At 43.6% G+C, this 27,240-nt stretch overlaps 1 protein-coding gene across 5 annotated transcripts in view; it reads left to right on the top strand.

Annotated features, from left to right (window-relative positions):
* LOC119187730 (histone-lysine N-methyltransferase EHMT1-like) overlaps nt 1–27,240 on the top strand; it is a 284,030-nt gene that overhangs the window by 102,300 nt on the left and 154,490 nt on the right. For 4 of the 5 annotated variants that reach the window (XM_075878676.1, XM_075878679.1, XM_075878677.1 and 1 more), the window contains 2 exons: nt 6,266–6,388; nt 17,022–17,120. In XM_075878676.1, coding sequence (XP_075734791.1) covers nt 6,266–6,388; nt 17,022–17,120 — 222 coding nt within the window. The remainder of the gene's footprint in view (nt 1–6,265; nt 6,389–17,021; nt 17,121–27,240) is intronic. The other variant, XM_075878680.1, reaches the window with a different exon arrangement.

Here is a 27,240-nt window from a genome sequence, read left to right as displayed (position 1 = left end):
AAAACTGTCAAGTACAACAGACAAAATAGAGCTGGCAGAGCTTTCGAAATTGATTAATAGACGTAAGGTATGCGATGTAAGAAGGTATAACATGGAGAGAATTGAACACGTTCTGAAAAACGGAGGAAGCGTTGAAGCAGTGAAGAGGAAACTTGGGATAGGCAAGAGTCGGATGTATGGACTAAGGGACAAAGAAGGCAAAATAACTACCAATGTGGATAGGATAGTTAAAATAGCGGAGGAGTTTTACAGAGATCTGTACAGTAGCCGAGACAACCACGACCTTAATACTATAAGAACTAGCAGTATCCCAGATGACATCTCAGCAGTAATGATAGAAGAAGTCAGAAAAGCTTTGGAGAGCATGCAAAGAGCCAAAGCTGCTGGTGCGGATCAGGTAACATCAGATATGCTGAAAGATGGAGGAAAGATTGTGTTAGAAAAACTAGCCACCCTGTTTACGAGGTGTCTCCTGACAGGAAGAGTATCAGAGTCTTGGAAGAACGCTAACATCATCTTAATACATAAGAAAGGAGATGACAAGGACTTGAAAAATTACAGGCCGATCAGCTTGCTCTCTGTAGTATACAAGCTATTTACAAAGGTAATTGCTACCTTTGTAAAGTAAAGAAAACATTAGATTTCAGTCAACCAAAGGAACAAGCAGGATTTTGAACAGGCTACTCAACGATTGACCACATCCATACTATCAATGAGGTAATGGAAAAATGCTTAGAGTATAACCAACCACTATACATAGCCTTCATAGATCACGAGAAGGCGTTTGATTCAGTAGAAATATCAGCCGTCATGCAGACGCTGCGGAATCAGGGCAGAGATGAAGTATATATAAACATTCTGGAAGAAATCTACAGGGGATCAACTGCTACCATAGCGCTTCATAAAGAAAGCAACAGAATACCAATCAAGAAGGGTGTAAGGCAGGGGGACACAATCTCCCCAATGCTATTTACCGCGTGCTTACAGGAAGTTTTCAGAAGCCTAGAATGGGAACAGTTAGGGATAAGAGTTAATGAAGAATACCTTAGTAACCTGCGCTTCGCCGATGACATTGCATTGCGGAGTAACTCAGGGGACGAATTGCAACTCATGATTACGGAGTTAGACAAGGAGAGCAGAAAGGTGTCTTAAAATTAATCTGCAGAAAACGAAAGTAATGTACAACAACCTCGGAAAGGAGCAGCGCTTCAAGATAGGTAATAGTGCACTTGAAGTTATAAAAGACTAGGTCTACTTAGGGCAGGTAATAACCGCAGAGCTGAACCACGAGATTGAAGTAACTAGAAGAATAAGAATGGGGTGGAGCACATTCGGCAAGCACTCTCAAATTATGACAGGTAGATTGCCACTGTCCCTCGAGAGGAAGGTATATAACAGCTGTATATTGCCGGTACTTAGCTACGGAGCAGAAACCTGGAGACTTACAAAGAGGGTTCAGCTTAAATTGAGGACGACGCAGCGAGCAGTGAAAAGAAAAATGGTAGGTGTAACCTTAAGAGACAAGAAGAGAGCAGAGTGTATTAGGGGACAAACGGGGGTTAAGGATATCATAGTTGAAATAAAGAAGAGGAAATGGACATAGGCCGGGCATGTAGCGCGTAGACAGGATAACCGCTGGTCATTAAGGGTAACTAACTGGATTCCCAGAGAAGGGAAGCTGCTTAGGGGGAGACAGAAGGTTAGGTGGGCAGATGAGATTAAGAAGTTTGCGGGTATAAATTGGCAGCAGCAAGCACAGGACTGGGTTAACTGGCTGAACATGGGAGAGGCCTGTGTCCTGCAGTGGACGTAGTCAGGCTGATGATGATGATGACATCGACAGAGATGCTAGTGGCTGCTGGCAGGACGCACAGAGCACTCCGTTGATAGGGAGGCACCTTCGAGCTTCGTCGACGGTGAACCTTGTGTGATTGGGGGCCGAGTAGGAGGCGTCACGATGTCTGGGTTCGTGGCAGACTCCAGGGTGTGAGGCAACGTAGCCGTCATGGAGTCTGACCTGTCCTAGAAGTTGTGGTCTGTGGAGGCTGGAGAAGATGTGTCAGTGGTGAGCGTGCCTGAAGGACCATCGGCTGAGGACTTCGAAAAAACGCACCTCGCGGCAGACTGGTTGTCGGCTGCAGGAACGTCTTGAACCTCTTTGGGTTGGCAGTCGGGCGCGGGAATCGCGTCGCTAGTGGCCGGACAATAGGAAGAAAATGAAATTCTAACGGCAGCGCGCCGAGCAAAATGCCGTGCATAAGTGGCTGGTCCGCGACGTCTTTCACAACGAGAACGGCGTTGAGCCGCATAAACCATGCCTGTGGTAAGGTCGGGTGGAACGGCGGCACTGGCAGGCAGAGTGGCAGAAGCATGGCAGGCGGTAGCTCATCGAAGCGCGTGTCCTTCAGGTCCAGAACGGTGACAGAGGCGGGTCACAGTGCGGCTGCAAGGCTTGAGCTGGCTGGAACATGGCCGTGAAGCTCAGAGGCAGCGGTGCAGCGGCAAGTTGCTTGTCTGTTGGTCCGGGTTCACCATATGTTGAGGAACGATAGACAAGAAGGTATCGATGAGGCCGTGCCGTGGTCTCAGCTTTTATTCGGGACGCGAGCATGGAAGGGTTTCCAGTTGCCGCATCTAGCCAGGCCAGGAGCTAGGCCGTTTTGAAATTCCTAGTGGCTCGTGCCACACGAGCCACGTGGGTCGCTTCTTTTCGGCGTGGCCAGCTGGCCAAATTTAGCGTGGCGCTACACTACTATTCGAAGTTAAGGTTTCTGTTTTTTTTTTAACCAAAAAGAATAGCATTTGCACAGACCTTCTTTCAATTTTTAAAATATATTGTGCAATAATATTCAAATTCGATTCGAAATTAGTTACCAAAATCTCCATCCGCTTCGAAGTCACTTCAAACCTTAAATTCAGTATTTGGACAAGCCTTGTCCGCATGTAACTGCTGTAAAAGTTTTCACTGCAGTGCAGGGGTGCTGAGCCGTGAAAGCGTCTATTGAGGTGTATATTGTTAGGAGAATGTTTCGGCGGGTCTCATTGTGGTCGCTGGCTCCCACCATCGTCAACATAGCTGAGGTTTTTCCAGTGAGGAAATGTGTTTGTAGAGATGGAACGTAGATTTATTTACACGAAGGGCGAAAATTTGATCTGAAATTCTGTATAAATGTCGTCGGCTGTTATGGCTCATCGTTTCCCAACACTGACGTCCGAAGAAGCGATGACAACTTCTGCTGCGAATCACGTGACTTGGAAGTATCAGTAGTCTACCCACCAGTAAGAGTGCAGAAATCGGGCCACTCGTTTGATGAAGAGCATGGGCAAAAGGTTCAATTTGGAGCAGGAGTACACCACACAATGATGTACCCAACCCCCGATGTGAAGACTGTTTTGTAACGCAAGGCGAGGAGGTAGAGTCGAGAGGGGAAAAGTGGAGGACCTCCATGGAGAAGATTGCCACTCACACAAACGTTAGCAGCAGGCCATGGCTGCATTTAGGGGCTGGATCTCTGAGAAATGCTGCAGTGACGCTGCCCCACGTTGACAAACAGTTGGTGCCTTGTCACAACCATGTGAAGGCAGGCAACAATGGCTGTGTTCAGACGTTGGCTCCATGAGAACTACAACAACGATGCTGTCTCATGCTGTTAAACCCCACTCAACAAAGGGTTGTTCTCGATATCCCCATGGGGTTATCGTTTGATGAAGAGCATGGGCAAAAGGTTCAATTTGGAGCAGGAGTACACCACACAATGATGTACCCAACCCCCGATGTGAAGACTGTTTTGTAACGCAAGGCGAGGAGGTAGAGTCGAGAGGGGAAAAGTGGAGGACCTCCATGGAGAAGATTGCCACTCACACAAACGTTAGCAGCAGGCCATGGCTGCATTTAGGGGCTGGATCTCTGAGAAATGCTGCAGTGACGCTGCCCCACGTTGACAAACAGTTGGTGCCTTGTCACAACCATGTGAAGGCAGGCAACAATGGCTGTGTTCAGACGTTGGCTCCATGAGAACTACAACAACGATGCTGTCTCATGCTGTTAAACCCCACTCAACAAAGGGTTGTTCTCGATATCCCCATGGGGTTCTTCGTAACCCGACCACAGCGAACTGTTTGGCCCACCTGAAGGACAATGTCGTGCTCCATACTTCTGACCAAGTGCCGATACTGAAACGAAACTGAAACGAGTCGCACAGTGGTTGCGTTCGGTTGCGCAAACGAAAGCCGTTGTCGCACCCCCTTGGGGGGGGGGGGGGGTACAACGGAGAGGCACCGGCACGACGAAAATTTTATGTATTCCTGGAGTGTTCGCAGCACATGCCACGCAACAGAAATTTTGTAATAAAACACATGTTTTAAACCAGTTTCTCCGTGAATGCATCCGGATGCGCAGACAGTTACCAGTGCTCCACTTGGGGATGCAAAAAATAATGGCGTGACATGGTGGGGGCTGTTGCTAGGGGCGCGTGCGCCCGCAGCTGTTGCTATGGGAGAGGGCGGTAGACAGATCCTGACGGATGCCTGACATAACCTGACTAATAAATCCGCGTTTAAAAAGTTCACGTGTTCCGTACGTTACCAAATTTGCGCCATCCAGCAGGTCCAGGAAGTGGCGGAAAGACTAAACCTTACCGCGACCATCCTGGAAGCCTAGGTCCGGCCGCCAATCTGCAGGTTTTAAGTAAAGTTTTGTCCATTCCATTCCCCAGGTGTGGCAGCACATGCTAAGCAAGAGAATTAATAGAAAAAGATGCACATTTTGAGCAATGCCGTGCATGTATGGCGAAAACCCTTTGGTCCATGTTAGATGATGTCGTACGTGCACAGTGAAAATATCCAAAGAGCTAATTTTGGACTTACACCAACATCATTACTAAATCTTTACTTACACTTTACTGAGATTCTGCTATATTAATTGATTTATTAATGATGTAGCAGTTTTTGTGTAGCATATGTATTATCTTGCTTTATTTTTATATTGCAAGCAAATTTAGCAATACTTTACAGCATAAGATTTGCATAGGGTAGCTCAAAACATTTGTGTGATTGTCAAAATAAGCTGAACGAGGAGAAATTGGCTTTAGTTACAGGTGAAGTTAATTTCTAAGTGTTGGCAGACTGTATGCTTTTTCAGATGTGAGGGGACTTTAATCAGCATGGCTGCCAATATCTGAATTTTCTCCGAAACTAGTGATTGCGTACCTCTCATCTACAACCATGTGGGAAGAAAATGCCTGTTAAGCAGCGGGCTAGTGTTTGCCCAATGTTTGAACCTGCCGCAGATTACCTCCAAGCTAGGGCATGTGATCAGTCTGTTTAGGCTGTGCGGAGATCCAGTGCAGCTGCCATAGCCAGGCAGTGCTACCAAGCTAGATGAAATGCTTGCTCATCGACCTCTTCCTTCTCCTTGCCTGTGCTTGATTATGTTAGTACTGCGTGATCGTCTCTTCCCCCTCCTGTCACTTGAGGGATATCTTTGTCGTGTCTGCCAACATAGGGCGGGGGAAATATTGCCTCAAGTGGGTTGGTTGGTGTTGCCTAAGGGGCTGCTATTTCCTAAGGGGGTCGGTGTAAGGAATTTCAGTGGATTTTACCAAGCGTTCATAATTGTATTGAAATAAAATATTTAAGTTTTCGACTGGCCACAAGGTAAGAGAATTCAATACACTGTGCCATCGATGTAAAAAATGAACCTGTTCTTGTGCTTTACAATGCAAATTTTTTCGCTATATAAGTTGTTTCAGCTCAGCAAACTCTATTTTATATATTGAGTTAGTCTCCTTCATATGTTGCCGGTTCTATATTAAGTCTTTATTAAGTCCATGATGTAATCCGCAGTCTGAAGGTGACTCTTTCTGAAGGTGACTTTTTCATATAAAAAACTGCTTTCGTACTGTGGGGTAGTTTGCTACAAAAAGCACTACAATAAGTAGTTCCGCACTTGGGCATTCGTTCGTTAAATTTGTGATTCTATATTCATGTTTCGTTGTTGGTATTCGGGCTGTTGGGAAACTGTTGGTAAGCTGTAGAACAGTGTAGCATAAGGAGTTCCAGCTGCTTATCAGAAAAACTGGTTTGTTTATTGCTTCTTACATATCTTGGACTTTGTCACATGTGTCTGGTAGTAGGTGTAATATGTTTCCTAATGACTGCATTATTGCTTAAAACAAGTAAAATTGTTCATGCAGGAGTATGTTGTTTTGAATGCCAAAACTGGATCTTGTGCTTTGTGGGATTATCTGTGGGATTACCTGTGCAGGTGGGATTATCTGTGCATCAGAGTGATGATCAACTGTACACTCCTTTGATGAGGGCTGTGGATGCTGGAGCCTTTAATGTTGTGGAGTACTTGCTGAAGGCCGGTGCCGATCTTTTTTCCAAGGTAATTCTGAGTGCACAGATATGCAGCGTCTTTTATACTCATCGACAGATAACAATCAGATCATCTTTAAAAAATAGTTTGTGCTTGTTTTTATATTACACAGATAGTAATAATTCATTTTAATCTTCTGTACCTAGGCATCACCTTTACAATTTTATTCTTTCGTGTGAATGTCCTGTTGTGAAAACACTACAATTGAACCTCGATATAACGAACATGGATAGAACGAATTATTGGCTATGTTGAACTACAGACAGAAAATATAAAGAGTTGCATGGATTTTGGCATTTTTATAGCGAACAAACTCGAGCGCGCAATGAATATACTGAATTTCCAAGACCTAAATATGAGTGCTGTATGAGCGTACGTTCGGCTCCTCCACAGCACAGTGGCAGTTAGGCGTACCCGCGTTTACATCCGATGTGCCTGTAGCGCCTTACACGGTGTAGCGGCGTAGAGGGCAAATGTTGATTTTTTTATGGATTCCGAGATTGGCAACGTTCACTGTCTAAGGGTACGGATACCACTGTTTTTACTGTAGATTTTACCAATTTTAATATACTTTTATTGTAGAATGGAGCGGCCTTAAGGGCGGACACTGTACTTGAGACGAAATGTCAGATGTTTTCATGCGTTTGTAAAGAAAATTCACAGTGTGATTGAGCTTTTGATGCTGATTTCAAAAATGCAGTTACTTTTCCTCTAAACCAATTAGTTTTCAAGATATCCTAAAATTAATTACCTATTGTTTGCTGGTATAATGAGACAAGAAATTTGTATTGCAGAGGTAGTATTGGCACATACATGCCTGTATACTAATGAACATAAGCTACACAGGTAGGAGTGCTTTTTTTTATTTGATAATTTTTGCAAGGTTTGGCGCACCTTGCACTTCAGTGTTGCAGACACGCTCACTTTATGCTCGAATTGCTGGCAAAAGTTAAATTTTTTGAAGATCTTATTCAAAAATTCACACCCACCATTGTGTGAGCTAAAGATACAGCTACATGTCACAACAAAAATGACATTCCTAGCTGCTCTGGAGGCAGAGATATCTTTTAGACAAGGTTGCAACTGCAGCAAAATTTGAATCCTGAGAAATCATGCAAAAACACAAGTCCATTTTGGACTGACAGTAGCATGGAAAAGCTGTGTATTTACAATGATTTGCAAATTCAGCTTTCTCAGTAAGCACCAGGCACTTAGTTCCTCTTTTTTGCGTCACCTAAATGGTGTTTTTTCAATGCCCGCTGCATGTTTTTCGCAGAGGCACACACGCGAGCTGATGCCGTCGCCTTGGGCTCGTCTGCCGACTAGGCCGCTTACCAGTTCAGTGACGCCTATGAGCAACAAATGTGCGCGCGTAATCCTCGATCCGTCCTGTAATAAAGCGGTTTTCCGGCTTGTCCAGATTGAGTGGTTGATGTCGCAGACCGAACTCGTGCACTCGCTGATCAATTTCAAGGCTCCAAGAGCAGCGAGGTGTTAGTTTCCTTTTCACGTAAGATTGCCACTTTCGAGTGGAGGCCGCGGCGCAATATGCTCATCGTTGCGGATGCGTCGTTGCAAGCGCTCTACCTGTTGCCAGTAGCCTTCATTGCGCGGGCGGCGAGCACGTTCACCGTGAACGGATTGATTTTTTGCTGTTTGCCGACGCGCGGCGAACTCTACTCTGGCGACCCGTCACGCAGTTCACGTCAGACGGGGGGAACTTGCGGCATCGGCGCGTTTAGCGATAAGACTGTGCTTCCGTTCCATTGTTCCAAAGATTGCTATCTCTCGTAGCTTCACTTCTGCTTTTTTACTTGCCGTACTGTAAATGTTGAAGCTCTAAAACACTGCCGCTTTGAGCGACGTTGTCGACAACCGACAGGCTCCTACGTGAATTAGGCCTACACTGGTGACTCGGCGACCGTCGTTGAACGCCGCGAGTTTGCTATCTTCTCTGCCCTGTGTGATAGCGGGGCTCTTTCTGAAGTTCACAGCGAACGAACGATCGCCACACCCACTTCACAAATTAGTGCGGCGAGGAACTTCTTTACTGCGGCAGGCAGTCAACAGCACCATGACAAAATGGCACATGTCCGTGCGCATCACGATGAAAAAGCAGACGCCGGAAATGCCACTTGACCAATTGGGTGCCTAGGTTTTGTCACGTGCCCCAAGCAGCCAATAGAATCGAGCGGTGGTGCTTCTCGATGACGCTTTTTTGCTGAAAAGTCAATGAGCAAGGCGAGCCACTGGTGGCGGGAAATTGAAGATGAAGAACGACCCTTCCAAACGAGACAAAGATGACCACGATAGCTCGTGTGTAACGGTAACAGTTCGGCGTGGAAAAAGCGCGACTTTAGCGTCTATTTGTGCTCAGATTCATCTCACATGGGTGTTATAAATTGATTTTATGCCAGAAATAATGATTCAAGAAACTTGTAACTTTTCAGATAAGTGCAAAAATAGTTGCAGATTCCGAAAATGTCAACTTCAAAAAATATTTTTTTTGTGATTTTCGGCCTTTTAAGACTCGTTTACCCCCCCTTAACAATCAATGGTGTGGACGCATCAGTTTGCACGTCGCCATTCCGGGCTAGCAGTTGTTTTGTTGTTGATTGTGTGTGGGGTATCCTTCGTTAGCACATTTTTGTGGGGCTAGGCAAATTTGCACCCCATCATCACGGTGCAAAATAGGAAAAAACGAACTGCCTTGACGTATGTGATGGAACTAGAAATTATTCGGCGTGTCGTAAGAGGTGAAAAGAAATCGGTCGTTGCTGAAGCTTTCAAAATACCCCGCAGCACAATAAGCACGGTCCTGAAGCATAAAAAAGAAATTGTTTAGCAAGACGGCCGAAAACGTGCCAACGCACGGCGCATTCAACCCACTGCCTTCGAACGCTCTAACAATGTCTACATAAATCATGGTTCGTCAATGTAAGGGCTAGGAATATTCCTGTGTCGGGGCTACTCCTGCAGCAAAAGGCAAGAGACTGGCATTCATCTTCGATGCCAAAGATTTTAGTGCCAGTGTAGAGTGGCAGTAACGATTCAAGAACCGGTACAACATCGTCAGAAAATCTGCCATGGGCAAAAGCGAGTCGGGGAACGCCGCAGAGATGGACAAGTGGCTGAAAGAGTGGCCTCAAATTCATGCCAAATTTTAACCAAAAGACATTTTTAACGCGAACGAAACGCGCCTCTTCTGGCAGTTGCTGCCGCGCCGAGCCTACGGGCAAAAATGTCACGGTGGCAAGCAAAACAAAGCCGGGGTCATGATCCTACTTGCTGTGAATTACGGTGGGTCGATAAAACTTTGTCCATTTGTGATCGGCTTGTTTAAGACGCCGAACTATATGAGGCGCTGCCTGTATGGGGCCGCTTGGGAGAGCGTGAAGAAAGAGAGATCATGAACTGCTTTCGGCACACTGGCCTCACCATTGGTGCCGAGGCAGTTGAAGAGCCCACTGAAGATATTGAAGGCTCTGAAGAGGTTGTCGAGCTTGACAAAATGTAGAGCGATTTTGCGAGGTTGGTGGGCGACGCGTCAGAGGTGGGGTCCTAACTGACTGATGTGGAAATCATTGCGGAAGTTGAAGCTGCCATCTCCGCAAACATTCCACCGCCAACTTCTAGCGAAGCTTTGGCTAGTTTGGCTCTGGTGCGGCGCCATTGCAGCACGATGGAAGGCACTGCGCTGAAGTTTGTGGAATGTCTCGACATGGCAGAACAAGGAATTATGTGGCACGCCATCAACCCCAAAAAAAAAAACATGCCACTCTGCACAGGTTCTTTTAGCCTCAATAAATGTATTTTTGTTCAAGCAAGTGTATTGTCAATTCCTGCCATGCTGCTGACCTTTTCACACCAGGTTTGGCAATTTTTCGGGGCAGTTTTGTATAGTGAATTCGGCTATAGCAAACCAGTTCATTATAACGAGGTTCGAATGTACCTGCTAAGTTATAGTTTTTCACTTATTACTGTGGAAATATTGCTGCTCTTTTTTCACTCTTTATTTTCTTGGGGGAGGAGGGGTCTGTGTACGATTCAAGCTGTTCGAATGACAGCTTTCTACCAAGGCAGAATGGCAGTGATTGTAGTAGTGCCTTCACGATAAGCATTAGAAAAGTCAAGGTGGTGACCGGCAATAGGCTTACCTTCATGACTTTTCGCCGACTATCTTGTGACAATCATCAGCAGCTATCTGCTCGGCTGCACGTGTTTGTAGCACAGCGTTCTGTGCATTTTCCGCTGTACTCATGCACAATGCTGCCGTTCGCAAATTTGCACTCCCGTGTCACGCAACGGGACTGCTCTGGAGGGGGCATTGCTTTGCAAAAAAAAAAGTAGTTCGCTGGTGTCTATTTGAGATGTGCAGGCATCAAAAAATATCGATGCACAGACAGCAAGCTGGCTGTCCTCGAGTGGAGCAAAGTGATGGTGTGATCTGAGTAGGCAATGCACTGCATACAACTAGCCGGGGACAATCAGCCCTACATGCCATTGTAGCATTTCAATGAAACAGTCTCAGTTCATTGCAAAAACAGTTTATTTTCCTTGTAAACTCACCACGGCCACTGCAGGGGTTTTTGGCACATTGTAATAAACATTAGTGGGAAAACTAAAAAAAAAAAACAAAATAAAAACCGCTTGTTCGCTAATTAGCTCGAGTTTTAATGGGGGAGTTCATGTACAACAAACTACTGATAATATGACCTCTTTTCCTAGTTTTATAGAGTTTTTTATGAGTCGATTCAACTGTATTTGTCTTAATGAAAATGGGAAGCTTATATACGCAACTACACTGTGTGTCTGGACACAATTTAGTCATTTAGAATTTATCGAGTTTTTTTGCCAGAAGGAGGGACCCTGCCAATAGTACCAAGTACCCTGTACAGTCGACTTTCATTAATTCAAACTCGAAGGGACCTCTGAAGTTCGTTTGAATTATCAAGAAGTTTGAATCATTAGAAGTTCTCGGATACATGACTCTGGGTGAGATGACGCCACACATTATGATTAGGCATTGATTTTATCACATTAAAAAGTTTTAAAGTGTTTTTAAACCCTAACTGTATGCAATGAACAGAAAGCAGAAGTGTAAGTAAATGGCCAAGTTTATGGGCCATTTACTGCTGATCAGACCTTTTAAAGAAATCATGAATTGCCAACTGCTTCTTTACTGTGTGTGCCTTCAGCACAACCTCTCTATATACCAGTTGAGAGGTATCACGGTTCACCATGCGCGTGCTTTGTTTTAAACATTTTTATACTAGAAACGCCTTTATCCTTGAAGGCCTGTGGTGCTTATTTTTCATTTTTAGGCTGTCAGGATTATATAAGCATGCAAATTTTGAAATAGTTATGGCAAAGCAGCAGAGGTTTTTTGGTATGAACCTGCAAAAGGTATGAATCAACCGAATGATGGAGTTTGAATAAAGAGGCTTTTAAATACATTGAAAGAATAGAGGGCCAACCAAAAAATTGAATTTTGTTTGAATTAATCGAAAGTATGAATTATCAGTTTCAATTATCACGAGTCTACTGTACTTTGAAATTAAATCATTAAGCCCCGCCTCGATGGTCTAGTGGCTAAAGTACTCGGCTGCTGACCCGCAGGCCGCGGGATCGAATCCCGGCTGAGACGGCTGCATTTCCAATGAAGGCGGAAATGTTGTAGGCCCATGTGCTCAGATTTGGGTGCACGTTGAACACCAGGTGGTCGAAATTTTCGGAGCCCTCCACTACAGCATCTCTCGTAATCATATCATGGTTTTGGGACGTTAAACCCCACAAATCAATCAATCAATCAATGAAATCAAGTTCAATCAGAATATTTACTAAATATTGTGATATCACAAATTATTTTATAACCAGTGAAATTGAAAGTTTTTGTGTGATAGCACTCTTTTATATCATGAATGATTGTAGTAATTACAGTAAGCAGTATGGGGATGTACTTGCAACACTTTATTTCAGTTACATTATGAAAGTATACAGTCGAATCCGCTTTAAAAGGGCCCTGAAACACTTTTTTATTTATTTAATTATTTATTTATTTATAGAATACTGCGGACAAAAAGTTCAAGCAGGGTGAGCATACATGAAACACACTGAATAACAGAATGAAACAAGGTTGCAAAGCGTTCTTTACACAATTTCTTTGCTATAAGACAGAGGGGTTACGACTTTAAAAAAAAAGTAACAATTGAACAACAAGGTGATAATACAATTCAAGGAAGTCATGGAAGAAGAGTATTTACACAAATGGTCAAGGGCGTTGAGGAAATGCTTCGGTTAGTTTATTCCAATCATCTATTGTTTGTGGGAAGTAGGAGTACCGAAAAGTATCAGTCTTTGCGAAGATTGGCGTTAGGGAATGAGGATAGTGGTGTCGAGTGGGTCTGCTTAACAAAGGAGATACGTATGCTGCGGTGTCTAAGGGTAGCCTGTGGTTCACTATGTCTGAAAGAAACTGTAGCCGACTTTTTTTTCTTCGAATTTGTAATAGTTCTATACCATTTGCCGTTAGTAGTGCAGTGGGGGAGTCGGTTGACATAAGTTTACTATATTTGAATCTTACTGCTTTTCTTTGAATTCTTTCTAGGTTTTGAACGTTAATTTTTGTGTGGGGATCCCAAACTATGGAGGCGTGCTCAAGTTTAGGCCTAATTAAGGAAAAGTAGGAGAGGAGTTTAACACTAGGCGTAGCAGTCTTGAGCTTGTGGCAGAGAAGGCATAATTTATGTAAAGCGGCATAGCAGATGTTATTTATGTGCGAATTCTAGGATAAGGTACTTGTTAACGTTAAGCCTAAGTATTTATTGGAGGCTACTTTAAGTAACCATGGAATTAATTCACAGGTAAAGCGTATTACCTCACAAATTGAATGCCGCAAAAATTTTAAGGATCTGTCCAGTACGAACGATGTTACAAAGATTTGTCACATGCTGCAATGACATTCTCTCTTCTCTCGTCCCAATGAAAGTGCTGGAAGCTGACCAGGGAGGGAGGGGAGGAGCAAACAAAAAACATCACTCATGCCTCATGACTTTTAGCAGTTTTTTCTTTTTTTTTCTTCGAATACGCATCTTTTTCAGTGCGATCGCGTGGACAAGTGATGGCCTTTTGAGGGTGACCTCTGTAACAACCGAGCACGCCATGTTCAAATCAGCCAATGGCTGATAGATGGGCTTACTGGGCTTGATTCCGTGATTTGTCAAGAGGAGAGAAAGCTATTTTTAGCTGACTTTGATAATTTATTGTGAATTCCATGCCGTGTGCCGCGCTATAATATTTGGCTCGCGTGTTGTCGGGTGCCTCTACTACTGATCGGCAGCGTTTTCTGACCATGTTCAAAAAGTTCAAAAAGTGTTGCAGGGCCCGTTTAATGATCGCGGATATAACGATCTAACAGTTATAAGAATCATATTTTTGTGTACTTATGTTTTTTCTATGCTACCTTTCGAAACTGCGTCCACTCCAGCGAACATTTCTTAATGCCTCCTACTTTTACAACGAACACTTTCGGCATGGTTGCCGTAAAAATATGGTGCATACGAAGTGAAAAAAAGGTTAAAACAGGCATTCTAAAGCATGTGATAGGCGCGTGCTCGCGAGTGCCCCGCTCCAGTTTACTTGCGACAAATACTTCTTAGACTGTGGCAAGCACCGCACGCAGATTTCGGATGTTGCAAGTGAAGTCGCTCACTTTCCAGGCGTTTCTTCACCGCAGAACGTAAGGAAGGACAAATAAATGAAAAAGAAGTAAAAGGCAGCATGATGACTGCTGCTTTCTTTTTGACGCCATTCTCGGTATCTACTACTGCCATCGATTAACCAAACAATGCCTTCGAATGAAAAAAGTCATACATGCAAGAAGCGATAACTTTTTGTCACGTCACAGTTCACTGCAACGCTTAACTCACCGAAACCACAATGGGTTGCAAAAGGTTTTGCACCTTTTGGTGACCAATAATAATGACTTTAGCGCAGTTGCGGCAATTTCTTAACGGATAAGCATCAGAGGAACGAAGGTGAGGTGGCCGGTGGCAAAGAACGTGCCATTTTGACTCATCGCAGACAACTTTATTAGAGTCATCTGCAAATATCTGCTCGGCGGAGTTATGGTGGTACAAGTGGGTGACGCTGCCATTCGCATGCATGAAGTACGCTCCAAAAACACGCAAACACTGCAATTTCTGCAGCTTTTATGTTACAGTAGAACCTTGCTAAAACTGCTGCTTGGGTGAGATGGTTCACGTTTAGGATAGATATACTAGCAAAGACGAAACACTTAGGGGTGCTGACACCATTTTTCGTAGGTGAGTTTACTCTGCCACACAAATCTCCTATATGTAGGGACGGCTCGGAGTAACCTTAAAGCTCACAAATGCTGATGAGATAACTTATTGTGATAATAAAGTCATTTCTTCACATGGTGCACCTACAGACATAGGCACCAGCTAGACGTCAGGCTTCATTACTAAATCTGGTGACTTCATGCAGAAGTCTGGCTAGCTGTGATGACTTCAGGTACCAAAGCTTGTAAAATGGCTGCTCTTGTATCACCAGAACGTTCAAAACGCCGTTTCTGTGTCACCAAAAGAGCCACGATGGGGAACTGCTGTGGAAACGTCACGACATTATGGGCCAGCATGTGACAAGAAGCTGATGCAGTGTTGTGATGTCAGGGTACAATAGGAACCGAAACATTTACAAACGCTGTAATTTTTAAGATGTGCTCATATTTAACAGTACATCTAGGCTGTTGTTAGCTTGGTTTTTCATTTGACGCAGAAAAATGACAACTGAAAACTTTTGCGTCAGTGCCCATTCAAAAAGAAACACGCTTCTCAAGTGTTCTATCTTAAAGGGGTACTGGCTCAAAATTTCGCGGGGGAGATAGCCTATGGGTTCGATTCCTGTGAACATTCGTATATCATCTGCAAAACATCAACAGCGAATATAACTTGGAAGGTATTTTAAATTAATTTTGAAGGTTGCAGGGGCACTCAACTCCATTATGCTATTAACACCCTTGTAGGGGACCCTTTGGGGACTCCCTGCTTCCCTCGGATCACTATGCTGCAGTCAATAAAATAAACTATGATGATGTGTTAGCCGCCATTTTTTTTTTTTGGCACATGTGTTCTCGCAGTCTACATTTCTCAGAGGCTTGTCGCGAGTGCTTCGCCGTGGCACAGACTTTGAAAGTTTTGTGTTTATAAACACAGCAGTCCTGTTTCCTATTCGAAAGCAATTCTTGATGCGGGCCATGCGAAATTGTGTCACGGTTCTGTGTGCTGACGTGGTCAAGAGCTGCACACACTAGGTGGCGATGGTTGCACTCGGCAGCTTCTAGTTTTTGGAGCTCTCTCAAACCAAAACTGAAACTGGTCGATAATGAGGGGCCTGTAATTAATTGTCTGTCACCTGCTACAGCAAACAATGTGTTGTGTTATGACTAACAGGCCCCCAGCAACACATTGGTGCAGAAAAACAGGAGGCCAAAGTTTTTGTGTCAGTACCCTTTGGAGTAGAACCTCGTTGATACGTTTCCAAAAAAAAGCACAGAAAATAAATATATGATCTAGGATAATGTACAATCTGAATAGGGTTAGTTTTAGTTTTCATGATTGTGAGCATAGGAGCAGGGAAATCGTATAAAGCAGGAACGTATCAGTGAAGCTCTACTGTAGATCAACTTATCACCATGTGGTATTGGTGTTAGCAGCTTGTGAAGTGCTTTGCCTTAGTGTTCTGCTTTATTATATAGGATGCCTTCCTTCTTATCCACGTGCACTTTGATATGTGTTGTGGCCTTGGCCTAATTAAATCGATTTTTCTGCCAGTGTCTCATTAGAATTTAGTTGTGATATCTAAAAAATTAAGAGTTAGATTATTAGGAATGATATCACAAGTAAAAGAGAGAATTTTCTAAAAAATTGTGTGTTCTCAAGTAATTTTTTTTCTGAATAGGAAGTGCCACAGGCTCTCAAATTTATCTTGACTGCAGTTCACTGCAAGTAACTGCAATTTCATTGTGCATAATTGTAATCATTGAAATACAACTCTTTTGTAACTGTATGAAACGCAGGTTTTATTTTTAATGCTTTTTTGTGGCACTAATCTTACGCTAAATTTATATCGCTTTGTGATACTACTATTAGCATAAGGCCAGAGCATAACTACTGGTTTACTGCACTTGATTCTTTGGCCTGCCATGCTACATTTTTATTGTCTTTATTTAAAACAACACACAGAAGAAGTCGGTGCAAGAGCCACAGTGCCTTCTGTATTCGACTGGTCTATCAGAATTGGTCTGACTGGAATGCCCGGCTTGTGTGTTCGTGTGTGCGTTTTTTTATGTTTCTATTTTATGTCTCTTTCTCCTCTTTTCAACCTGTTTCCCAACCCCTGTTGAGGTAACAGATCAGTTACACCTACCAGATAAACCTCCCTTCTTTTCCTTTACACCTACTTCTCGTTGAGAGCTCTCGATTAAAAACAGATTTTTGAAAAATAATTTGGCACTTGTTTTTTATTCTATTTCGTTTTGTTCCATTTCAATCACATACACTGGACCCAATTCGAAGCTGTAGCTCATTGGTGAGCTTAATTGGCAATGTGTCTTGTTTAGGGTGAAGATGGTGTGAGCTGCCTGCACTTGGCTGCTCGGTTTGGCAGCCTGCAACTTTGCCAGGCGTTCCTGGAGGCAAAACTACCCATCAATGACCAGGTACTTTTTGTTTGAATGGTTTTCAGTTCAAATTTTGAGCTTAGCTAAAATCACAGATGTTTGCCAATTCAAGTTTCTTTTTTTGTTGCTAAAGGGCCACTCACCAGGCTTCATAACAAATTTTTGTTAGACCTGGAAGTTGTGTGTCCGATGAGGAGCATTATGCCACAAAAATTTTTTCAGTCTGTTTATTACAAGCTGAGGAAGCTGTTTTTTTCTTGAAGTGGCGCAAAACGAGGGTGAGAAGAGGCGAGCTCGAAACCCTTGTCGCTCCCCTGTGCAAGCCTTTGCAAGCCAAATTTCTTCCCTGCCCTCTCCGGTATCCGACCAAAAGATTGCATGCGCATGACGTGCCCGAAAAAACCCAACCCCTGAGCACGTGAGCGGTGTTTTTTTTTTTTTTTTTTGCCAGATTTATTTTGTGGTCCGCTGCCTGTTTCTGCTGGATGGTTCCGAAACGCTGGCTGAGACATGGTAGAATAGATGAGCACAATGAGTGCGCAAACGCCTAGGAGCGTTATTTTCGCTTACACGGCTGTGGTCTGCTCGATGCGTTGAACGCGGGGACACGAATGCATGCTAAACGCCGGCACATAAGCCCCGCATCTTGTAGCGATTCACGAAAAAAAGGAAAAAAGGCATGCACATTTCCTTATTTTGTCTCATTATTTATCAGAAGATTTATTAATCTTTTGAAGCAACAAATTTCATGAACTATGCATGTCGTGTTAAATCATTTTTGTCATGTCACGTGCCACTGTTGCAACGTCGGAGCACAGTCGTCTATGTAGAAAACCTACTTCACTGCACTGTCGTGTGCGTAGGGTAATTCCTACATGCACGTCATGCCCTCATTTTCTGGGCGGGCGCCCGCGAAAAAAAAAAGGGGGAGCAGTTCATCTTGAAATTTTACACATTTGCGCAGCGCATAACGTTGCAAATTTTGGCAGACGTCATGGTGAATGCCTCATCTATACATTGTCAGCTCAAAATTGTCGAACCTGGTGAGTGGCCCTTTAAAGCTCCATTAATGCTAGACAGCCACTAGACAAGCAAAACAATATAATTGCACATGAAAAGTGCCTGAACTTAACCAGATGTTTAATTTTCAAAATTAAGAAAAAGTACCATATATTGCCGATTATAAGTAGACTCTGATTATAAGTCGACCCCCTAACTTGCAACTCCTTCTAAGGAAAAAAAAATATATATAGGAAATAAAAAAAGTTTACTTCGAACACGGCCTCATGCTGCGGCCATAGTGCACTAGCTTTGCTGTGCTACAAAGCTTTTCTTTTTTTTCACGCACAGCATTGAGGTGTCTGATATGCTGCCGCGGGATCGGGCGTGGCACTGAGAGCATTTTCGGAGCGCGCTATGTTAGAATTACAGGGCGTTTGCGCCCATTGGAATACACATAGCTTTGACGGGACCGCAGCGCGAGTTCGAATTAACCAGAAGTTTGAATTAAGCGTGTTCGAATCAATGAGATTCAACCATATTTTTGTTACTGCACCATTACGCGTGTAATGCTGCTTTGTGCTAACCGTGCCCTAATGACTGGGTACTATCTGGATAACCTTAAAACCTTCCGAAGAGGTTACACGCACAACACTTACATTACAGTTTGTTCTGGAACTTACGCGGCTGCTAGTGATAATGCTGGCATCTTCGATGGCACATGCATATAGCACTTTCCATTGGGCGAGCAGGAGCGATGGGAACAAGCAGCTAGAGCAGCACATGGGGGCAGCAGGGACGTGTGCTCTCGTCTCCCGAACGGAACAATCACTCTGCTCAAAGAGCAGCGCTTATATACAGCGTTGCCAGGTCAGACGAGGTAGCGTAGCCAAAAGCGAAAGAAACTGTAGCCCTAATGTAGCCAAAGGCATAAAATAGCCAAGAACTTTGTACCCAAAAATTGCCAATTTTATTTTTAATTTGGTTTTTATACATTGTTACATTTATTGAACATTTAAGTTTGACATGCTACTCGAAGACAGTTTGTTTTTTAATATTCATCCTAGACCAATGAAACTTGAGCTCTTTATGGAACTTAGTATGCTGATTTCAAATACATAATTTATTTTCTTGCAATTTGCATAACTTTCAGCTTTGCGACATGACAAAGTGCAAACCTTAACCCTTTCGCCCCCTCTTTCTATCCTTAAACTTCCGTAATTTTTTACCATTCATAGTTCGTAATATTTCAAATAAAGTGTGAAATGCAAATAACTAATTAGGAAGCACATACAAAATATGTAATAGGTGTGAAAAATAATACACGTAAAAAAGTCCATACTTCACCTAACCTAGTAAAGGTGTGCATAAAATATCTGAATATATGATAAAATATTGAAATTTAAGGTAGATAATGGTCTTTGTCATACTTTGGAAAAGATTTGGGCAAAATTTTATGCAGATCCGACCACCAGAAGTGCTCGAAAAAGGAGGGGCACATTGGAAAAAATGGCAAAATTTGTGTTTTGAGAAAAACGAGTTTTGAAGTTGAAATTGAGTTTATATTTATGAAAGATGTCATTAAATGCAATGAAATTCGCACACCAAAAAGAACAATCCTTCTTGTAGTGGCCACTGCCGCTAAAATACGCCAGCACCATAAGTTTCTCCCTCTCGGCTTCAAGCCGACTCCTCACAGACATTTCGCTCACAGACAGGGCCATGAAACGCTTGCCAAACTTCTTCCGCTCTATCTGGCAGAGCCTTGTGCCGACTGCAAGCTAGGAAGAAGTTCGACAGGACTGCGAAATCTTAAGTCCAGTGCTGAGGGACACAACAGTGCGGATGCCGTTTTGCTGTCAGGTTTGTGCCACATACAGTCGTACATAATGGCAATGTCGTCCCTCGTCCCCTTTAAGTTCCTTCGACCTCACAAGATTGGCGTTGACGTCATCCATTGCGGCATCGTGAACTTTTTGGCTGATGGCTGTGAATGACTTTTGATGCATCGGCTTTTGCAAGCCAACAACTGCCGCAAATCGGACCAGCTGCTCGTAGCCTACTCCTACAGAACACGCTGCCACAACGGCTTTCACGCGCGAGCAATGGCTTTTTTCATTCATAACGGAGATAAATACACGAGAAAAGCATTGTTCAGCTGCACTGCTCGTCAGGACATGAACCCCACAAATACGCTTTACAGCACATACAGGCGCGCAGCGGCCAATGGTGGTCCCCGATCCGTACCACGTGCTAAGCCAGTCGCGGCACTCGAAAAACGCTCAAAAGCGTGCTTAGTTTCATTATTTCTTGTGCCGCATCAGTGAGGAAAACTGTCGTTATTTGAACAGTGAGTTCAAATGACCAGATTAAAAAATCAATGCCAACTTCCCCGTGAACATTCAATTCATGCATCGAATTCAATTTAGCATTGCGTAATAAATAAAGCAGGGTTGCTACAGCTGCGTGAATTGTGCCAATTTGATACAAGGCCCCATTTTTGCACCGAGCTGCGCAAAAATCTTGGAATTGGTCCAAATTGTGCCACGCTGCACCAAAATGCCCGACCAGCCTCAAAATTTTCTCAGTTGCGCTAATTTCAGTGAGCAATGGAGGCCACATTGGCCCCCAAGTTTGCGTTCGTAATCAGTCTGGGGATCTACGCGTGCTGACCCTTACCCTAAACCATGGCAGGACACTTGTGAAACGCAACTGACCAGATAAAGTAAGAACGCCGTGCGCCCATCAATCCGCTGATTGCAGCGGATATGACGCACCTTCAAGACAAAAATATGTTGCCGTAGCCTGCAGCACTTTGTGACAAATATGAGTACCCTAGTCGGCAAACGCGGTTATGGCATGTTAGGAACTAAAGTTGGAAGTGTATGCTACTGTTACTGCGCGTGAACCAACTCAATGTGCCGTAAACACTTGTGTTGCCGGTGACCACATTGGTTGCCATAGCAACGGCACATATGGCAGATACGCGATGCCATCTCCGAGCTAACGGGCATGTGCCAGTGTTACGTTATCTAGCCAAATGCGCCTTACAAGCGAGCTGAAGAGTTATGCCCTAAATCTAACTCCATGATGAAAAAAAGGGGTGGGGGGGTAGCTGTAGCGGTTAGAAAATTTCTTGACTTTGTTCTAACCATGCAAGGCGGTGCTTAGGCTACCTTCGCCGCAGTACACCGATCGCCTGCGGAAAAGTGATTGAAGATTCAGAAGGGGCTGTTAGCATTAGTCACAGGACACAGCACAGTTCGTTCAGTTACTCATGTGTGTATACGCTACATAATTGTGAGTACTAGTATGATTGCCGACATCTAAAAAAGGTTGCTGGCAATAATTTGGAGCATTGCATAGCATTTTTGCAGCCCTGAAAAATGAAAACTGTGTGCATGTTTTTCTTTTTGCCATCCTAAGGTCACCAACTTGGCTGATCCACATTTGAATTCTCAGAGTCTGTCAAAGTATTTGAGTGGCATGGCAAATGCTAATGTAGAATTCATCATTGTTTGCTGAGTAGAGTGGTTCAAAATACTTTTTATTAAAGTAGCAGTGCTCATATTCACTCTGCACGTTTTAGGGGACGTTGAATGGTTTGTACTTTTTTTTTTTCAAAATGCAAGCCTTCTTTTTGATACTGCTCCAAATTCGGTCTTTCGTGATGAAAAAAAAAGATTTTTGTTCCTGTAAGCTGCTGAGGATTAAAATTTTAGGGCTCCAAGTAACATTTTACTGCTCTGAAAATTGCTCCAAATTCTTTTTCGGCTGTCGCACCCCTGAATAAAAAAAAAAAACACAACTTGCACTGGAGACAAACGCAAAAGACACAACGGAGCTGATGGTGAGCTTCGCACTAGCAAGCACGAGGTGGTAGCCTGTGCCGAGCTGTTTTTATTCTCTGTCTGTCTGCACTTCTTTCTATTTGTCTTTCTCATTCTTTCTATGCTGAGTGAGTATGAACTTAACTTTATCTCCTCCTCATTTCTCCTTTATACCCCAAGCTTTCAGCAAAAACTATCCAAGGTTACGTCTGTCTACAAATAGGGTTTTCCGCCTGTTTATCGCCTTCTTTATTTTTAGTGTACCAATGGTTAGTAGTGGCTGAATTCTTCATCGTGCATTTTTGTCTCCATGGAGGATGCAGCCATCAAGGCCACAATTCTAATGCCAGGAACTGCGGGTCAGCACTTGAGAACCATGACCACTAGGCCACGATAGTGCGTCATAGGACAAGCACAGGACACGCAAAGCACGACCGTTGGGTCAATTAATGAAAATCTAATGCATGGATTGGCTTAAACGTGACAGCTGTGTTAATCCATGATCACGGTCATGTGCATGACTCGACATGTTTGTGTCCTAAGTACTCGGATTTGTAGAAGTTCCACAGCACGCAACACTACTCACATTAATTGTGCCTGAAATATGATCAAAACCGAGCATAATCACTGCAGGATGTATAAATCATGTGGTTTGTATGCCAGTGCAGCTGAAGCAAGGCTTCCAGAAAAGTGTACAAGCATTCCACTGCTGCCGTCGGGAAGGTGTCTGTACCAGAACAATCGCATATTCACCGATGGCCTTTCTGATGACTTAAGAGACAAAGTGGGCAGATTTCTGGAGTGTTTTGCCACTGTCCCTTTTCGGGCCAAAGTTGTATACTACATCTTTAGATATTCGTTTCTGCTTGATGAGGGTCATCTTCGGACATGGTCGTTAGCAAGATTTTTTCTTGGAGGTTGCACACCAGTGTTGCATTGCAGCTGGAAGAGGGTAGACCACTGGTGTAGCTTGGGTGAGGGCAAGCACTTTTGTACGCTCTTGGCCCCTTTTGCACCGACCTGCTGACGCCCAAGCCTCCGAAACATGCATCAGAATCGAGGTGCAAGTGGTAGCCCAAATAATACAGCCACATAGCCAACTCACCAAATCAATGCCGAAAATTTTCTTCTGTTGCCCAATTTGGCTATATATAGCCAAACCTGGTAACACTGCCAGTGCTTATAGTGGGCATGCGGTGATATCAGGCGCCATGTGACCAATTTTTTATCGCACTTGCTGACATGATTAGTCGTGCCCACGGAGGAAGGAATGAGCGGGAGGGTATGTCCAGGCGGCGCTCTTGGTGAAAAGTGTGGGAGTAATGACGTCATAGCGACCATGTTCACGGGGCACAATGGTGGCGTTGCTATGGTTACATGTTGCGCAGTGTAGCTAGTCTAACAGTGAGCGGCAGCAGCTGGCGGCAGCATATGTGTCTCTGTAGGTCTCATACTGAGTCATGGCGGACAATATCCATGCTCTGTGCCGTGTAGTTAGTTATGCAGTGTTCTCCCGGCAGTTGTTGCACTCTTAGCAACATTTGCAAAACTTTTTGTAAGCCACGGGGCCTCAACAGTGCTTAGAACGAATGAATATTCGTGTGCCATGCGGATGAAGCATTTGAAGTGTTCCATGAAATTGCGGTTTGGTACCATGACAAAGTGGAACCACGACGAACACCTTGCTGGTCAGTGACGGTTGTGTAGTGTTCGTGCTAGTGACAACGAATGAAACCTTTGGCCAGCAAGACTCAATGAGGACCATGTGCACATATGTAGTTTCATGTTCAACATGTGTACAGTAGCAACTTTCACGTGCGTATTAAAACACCTCTTCTGTTTCGCTTGCTATACTCACCCCCAGCATTGTTCTCTCGGCGTTGGAGCAACCGCGTTCAAGTGTCAGTTACATTGGGTTCAAAATCACCGTGGTTGCGCATTGCTGACGCCGGTGGGTTTTACATGAAATACGGGCACAATGACCGCGTGCAGCATTGGCTGTGTGAGAAATAGAATGCAACCGTAGAAGGCATCGCACGAGCGATTGTGTTATCTTACAGTGCATGGACTAATGACTTGAAAACACTGACACCACACTCGTGTTTGTTAGCACATCTAGCGTGCGTTCTCTTGTGCTTGTTTCGTTTTCGGCAAGCTGCTACTCGCTGTTAATATTCAGACGAAATGATTTTGCCTATGGTGTGGCACTGGCCCACTGTGGTGAGCCCCGTTCTGATGGTTTCGGTTTGCCACGACGCATGTGCTGTGCAGTGCACGTGGTTTTCGCGCCTTCTCCTTCGCATTTGGGTGTAAACTAGAGAGAATTCGCCCAGTCAATATGACTGACTGTTGCCTTCACCACGGCTTCTCGAGTGATGTCAGGGCCTCTCTTTATGGTCGTGCTGCATGCTCGCCCTCTACACGCGCAGGTTTTCGCGCCCTTGATTAGAATCGCAGCTCACGGCTGCTGCTCGAGCAACCCCCCCCCCCTTTTTCCAGTGTCTTTTCATGCTCGTTGAAGACGGGCGGCGTGTCTCCTCTCTGCTTGAACATTAGATGGCAGTTCATTCACTTCAAATTTAAATTAATATCCTTGCATCAATTCATCGTTCTCAAAATTTAAAAGCTTGTTATACTGACTTATATGCTCTAAGTAAACTTTAAAACTTTACATATTTTACCCCTTATCACTTGCATTCTACAGAAAGGCAAATCTTGCTATATAGTAAGTTGTTTCCATTAATTTTTAACAAAAAAAGGCATTTGCACTGGCATGGTTTCGCTTTTAAAAAAATTTTCTACAGGTTAGTTAGGTCATGTTAAATATGCCCATTTTTTTATAATATGTGGTATGTGCTATTCGATAGCCATTAGAAATTATTCGACCAAAATCACTTTTCGCACAAGCCGAATGAGGAAACGACTAAAAATGTGTGCATTATATCGCAAGCAAATTGAAATAACAGGAAATGCATTGAAGGGCTGTGCATTTGTTACAGGTAGTGCATGAAAGGGCTGTCCATTTGTTGTGTGCAATTGTACACACTCCCACTGAAGAGGTTAATTCTTTCAGGGTTGATTTTTTTAACAAAATGCTTGCTATTACTGTATAGTTTTTTATTATTCAAATAAATTCTTCAGACTACTCTATTTAAAGAGGTACTCTCACAATGTTTTGTGGCCGAGATAGCCTGCTGGATCGATTCCCCTTAACATGCATATGTGATCTTCAAAACATCAACAGCGAATATAGCTTCGAAGGTATTTTTAGAGCAGTTTTGAAGTCTAGAAGTTTTCAATGTCTGAAACTCTTTGACGTCAGATTTTTGGACTTTCTGCTTGATTCACAGGTCCAAAATAGCTTTAATCGAAGCCACCACTGATGCCTTGTTAATCTTCTTGGAGGTACGAACCAGCGCTCTTTCAATATAATCCATTTGCTGTCAAAGCATTTTCGAAAAGCTTGGCTTTGACGCCAATGTCTCATATGGTGAAGCATACGAGAGTCCGAAGGGACCGTTACCACAGCGCCGTGCGGCAATGCCTTTGTGAATTAAGCACCAGAAATGCTCTCGGGTATGATAGTGGCAAACGGCTACGTGCCAGTACCATTTAATTACTGGCATCGCTGTTATGATAAATACCTTCAATTAACTGTTTAGTAGTGCACGAGATCTGGCACGCATACTGTATGCTTTTCATAGGAGACAACTCAAATGCACCATAGTGCCGTTCACTTTGCCTTTTTTGTTTTATGAGACCTCTAAGGGCACATCACAAATGTGTTACCTTCAAGAAAAAAAGTGACTTGCTGTGACGGGTCCTGTGTGTAGTTAAGGAGGTGAGTAGGTATTAGCCGTGAGAAGTTTAGAGTGGCGCCACCTGGTGGGAGGCTTGCATGACGTCAGGGCACAGACTCTTCGAATCCTGATGTGGCACGCGTATACATAACACGTGCTCGCTTCGAAGGCCGTTGCGCTTCCAGCATTCACTTTTTTGATTGCCTCTTAAAATAAATGACTAAAGCAGCATAAATGATGTTTCTGGTTAAACAGCAAAAAAGTTTTTCTTTTGGTAGAATCGTCAACAGTGCCTAGCACTCCAGGTTACATGATTTGATGAGGTTTGTTATGGCGTACCCCTAATTACTTCGAAGATGGGTTCGATTATCGGCCACGGCAGCCGCACTCTGACAGGGGTGAACAGCAAGACTATGCATGTGCAGCAGATTAAAAAAGTACAAGGTGACCACAATTACTCTGCAGCATGCCTCGCAATATTGTCACGCTTCTGAAATGAATACGACAGCTAGCGTACTTGCATCAGGTTGCGTTTTTCACAAGTGATTCCTTTAAAAAGTTGTGACTGTTTTGCTTCCACAGTTGGTATCTGTATCGGACGCATCGGAGTAACTACTGGCCATGTTTTTTTTTTTTTTGTTTTTTTTTTCGCTTGCCCGATTATATCGGCGCGCATTAGATCTTCTTGTGTGTAGTTGCTCATATTTAATCACGTTATTTAGCTTCATGTTTTTTGGTAATAATTTCGGTACTCCGTTTCACTAGGAAACCTAGTTGAGATTAATTGCAGAAAATGTTATTGATTTCAGGTAGCGTGTACGTGCAACATCCTAGCAACTGTGTTGTCACAATTGTAAGTACCAGTTTAGAAAGCCACCTCATGAATAAATTTTTCCCACAGCTGATTACCCCAGAACAGCATCAATCTGTATATGAACATGACGTGCGAAACTAATCGCTGCGACATTGAGACAAAGGATGTTTCATTATCACACGGGTCACGAAGGGGAGTGCGCCATTGAAACAATTCATGACATGGTGGTAGATTGAGTCAACTGTTTGCGTAAATCAGGGTATGTGACTACGTAATCCTGACAACTGATGAGAAGAAATCTGTACATGAGGTCCGAGTATAACGACATCTCAGAGTTTCGGAAACCGTTCTGTGGTTTGCAGAGTTACTTTTTTTTCTCACTACAATAAGTGATTTTAGATGAAAGACGGATTCATCATAGTATCCTGCATCCCAAAGCGGATTTCTGGTTTATGAGCTACATTATTTGCAGAGGCAGACATAACTTGCTCGTTAAATTGCAATGCTGCGAGTAAACTGAAAACGTCCTAATTTCATTTGTAATACTTCAACACAAATGTTTATTCGCGTGGTATATGCCAAGTTGTAATGAATTCAGGCCAGTTTAGCGCGAGCGCGAATAATTTTTTAGCATTCATTTCGTCGAGTACATGTGTGGTGAAAAGAATAATGTCTCGCTGTCCTGCACTTTCATTTTCAAAGCGAATCCATACTTT

This window comes from Rhipicephalus microplus, chromosome X (genome assembly GCF_043290135.1).
Source record: "Rhipicephalus microplus isolate Deutch F79 chromosome X, USDA_Rmic, whole genome shotgun sequence".
Classification (NCBI taxonomy): domain Eukaryota; kingdom Metazoa; phylum Arthropoda; class Arachnida; order Ixodida; family Ixodidae; genus Rhipicephalus; species Rhipicephalus microplus.
The sequence above is the reverse complement of the archived record's forward strand: the minus strand, read 5'-3'. Positions and strand labels throughout refer to the sequence as shown.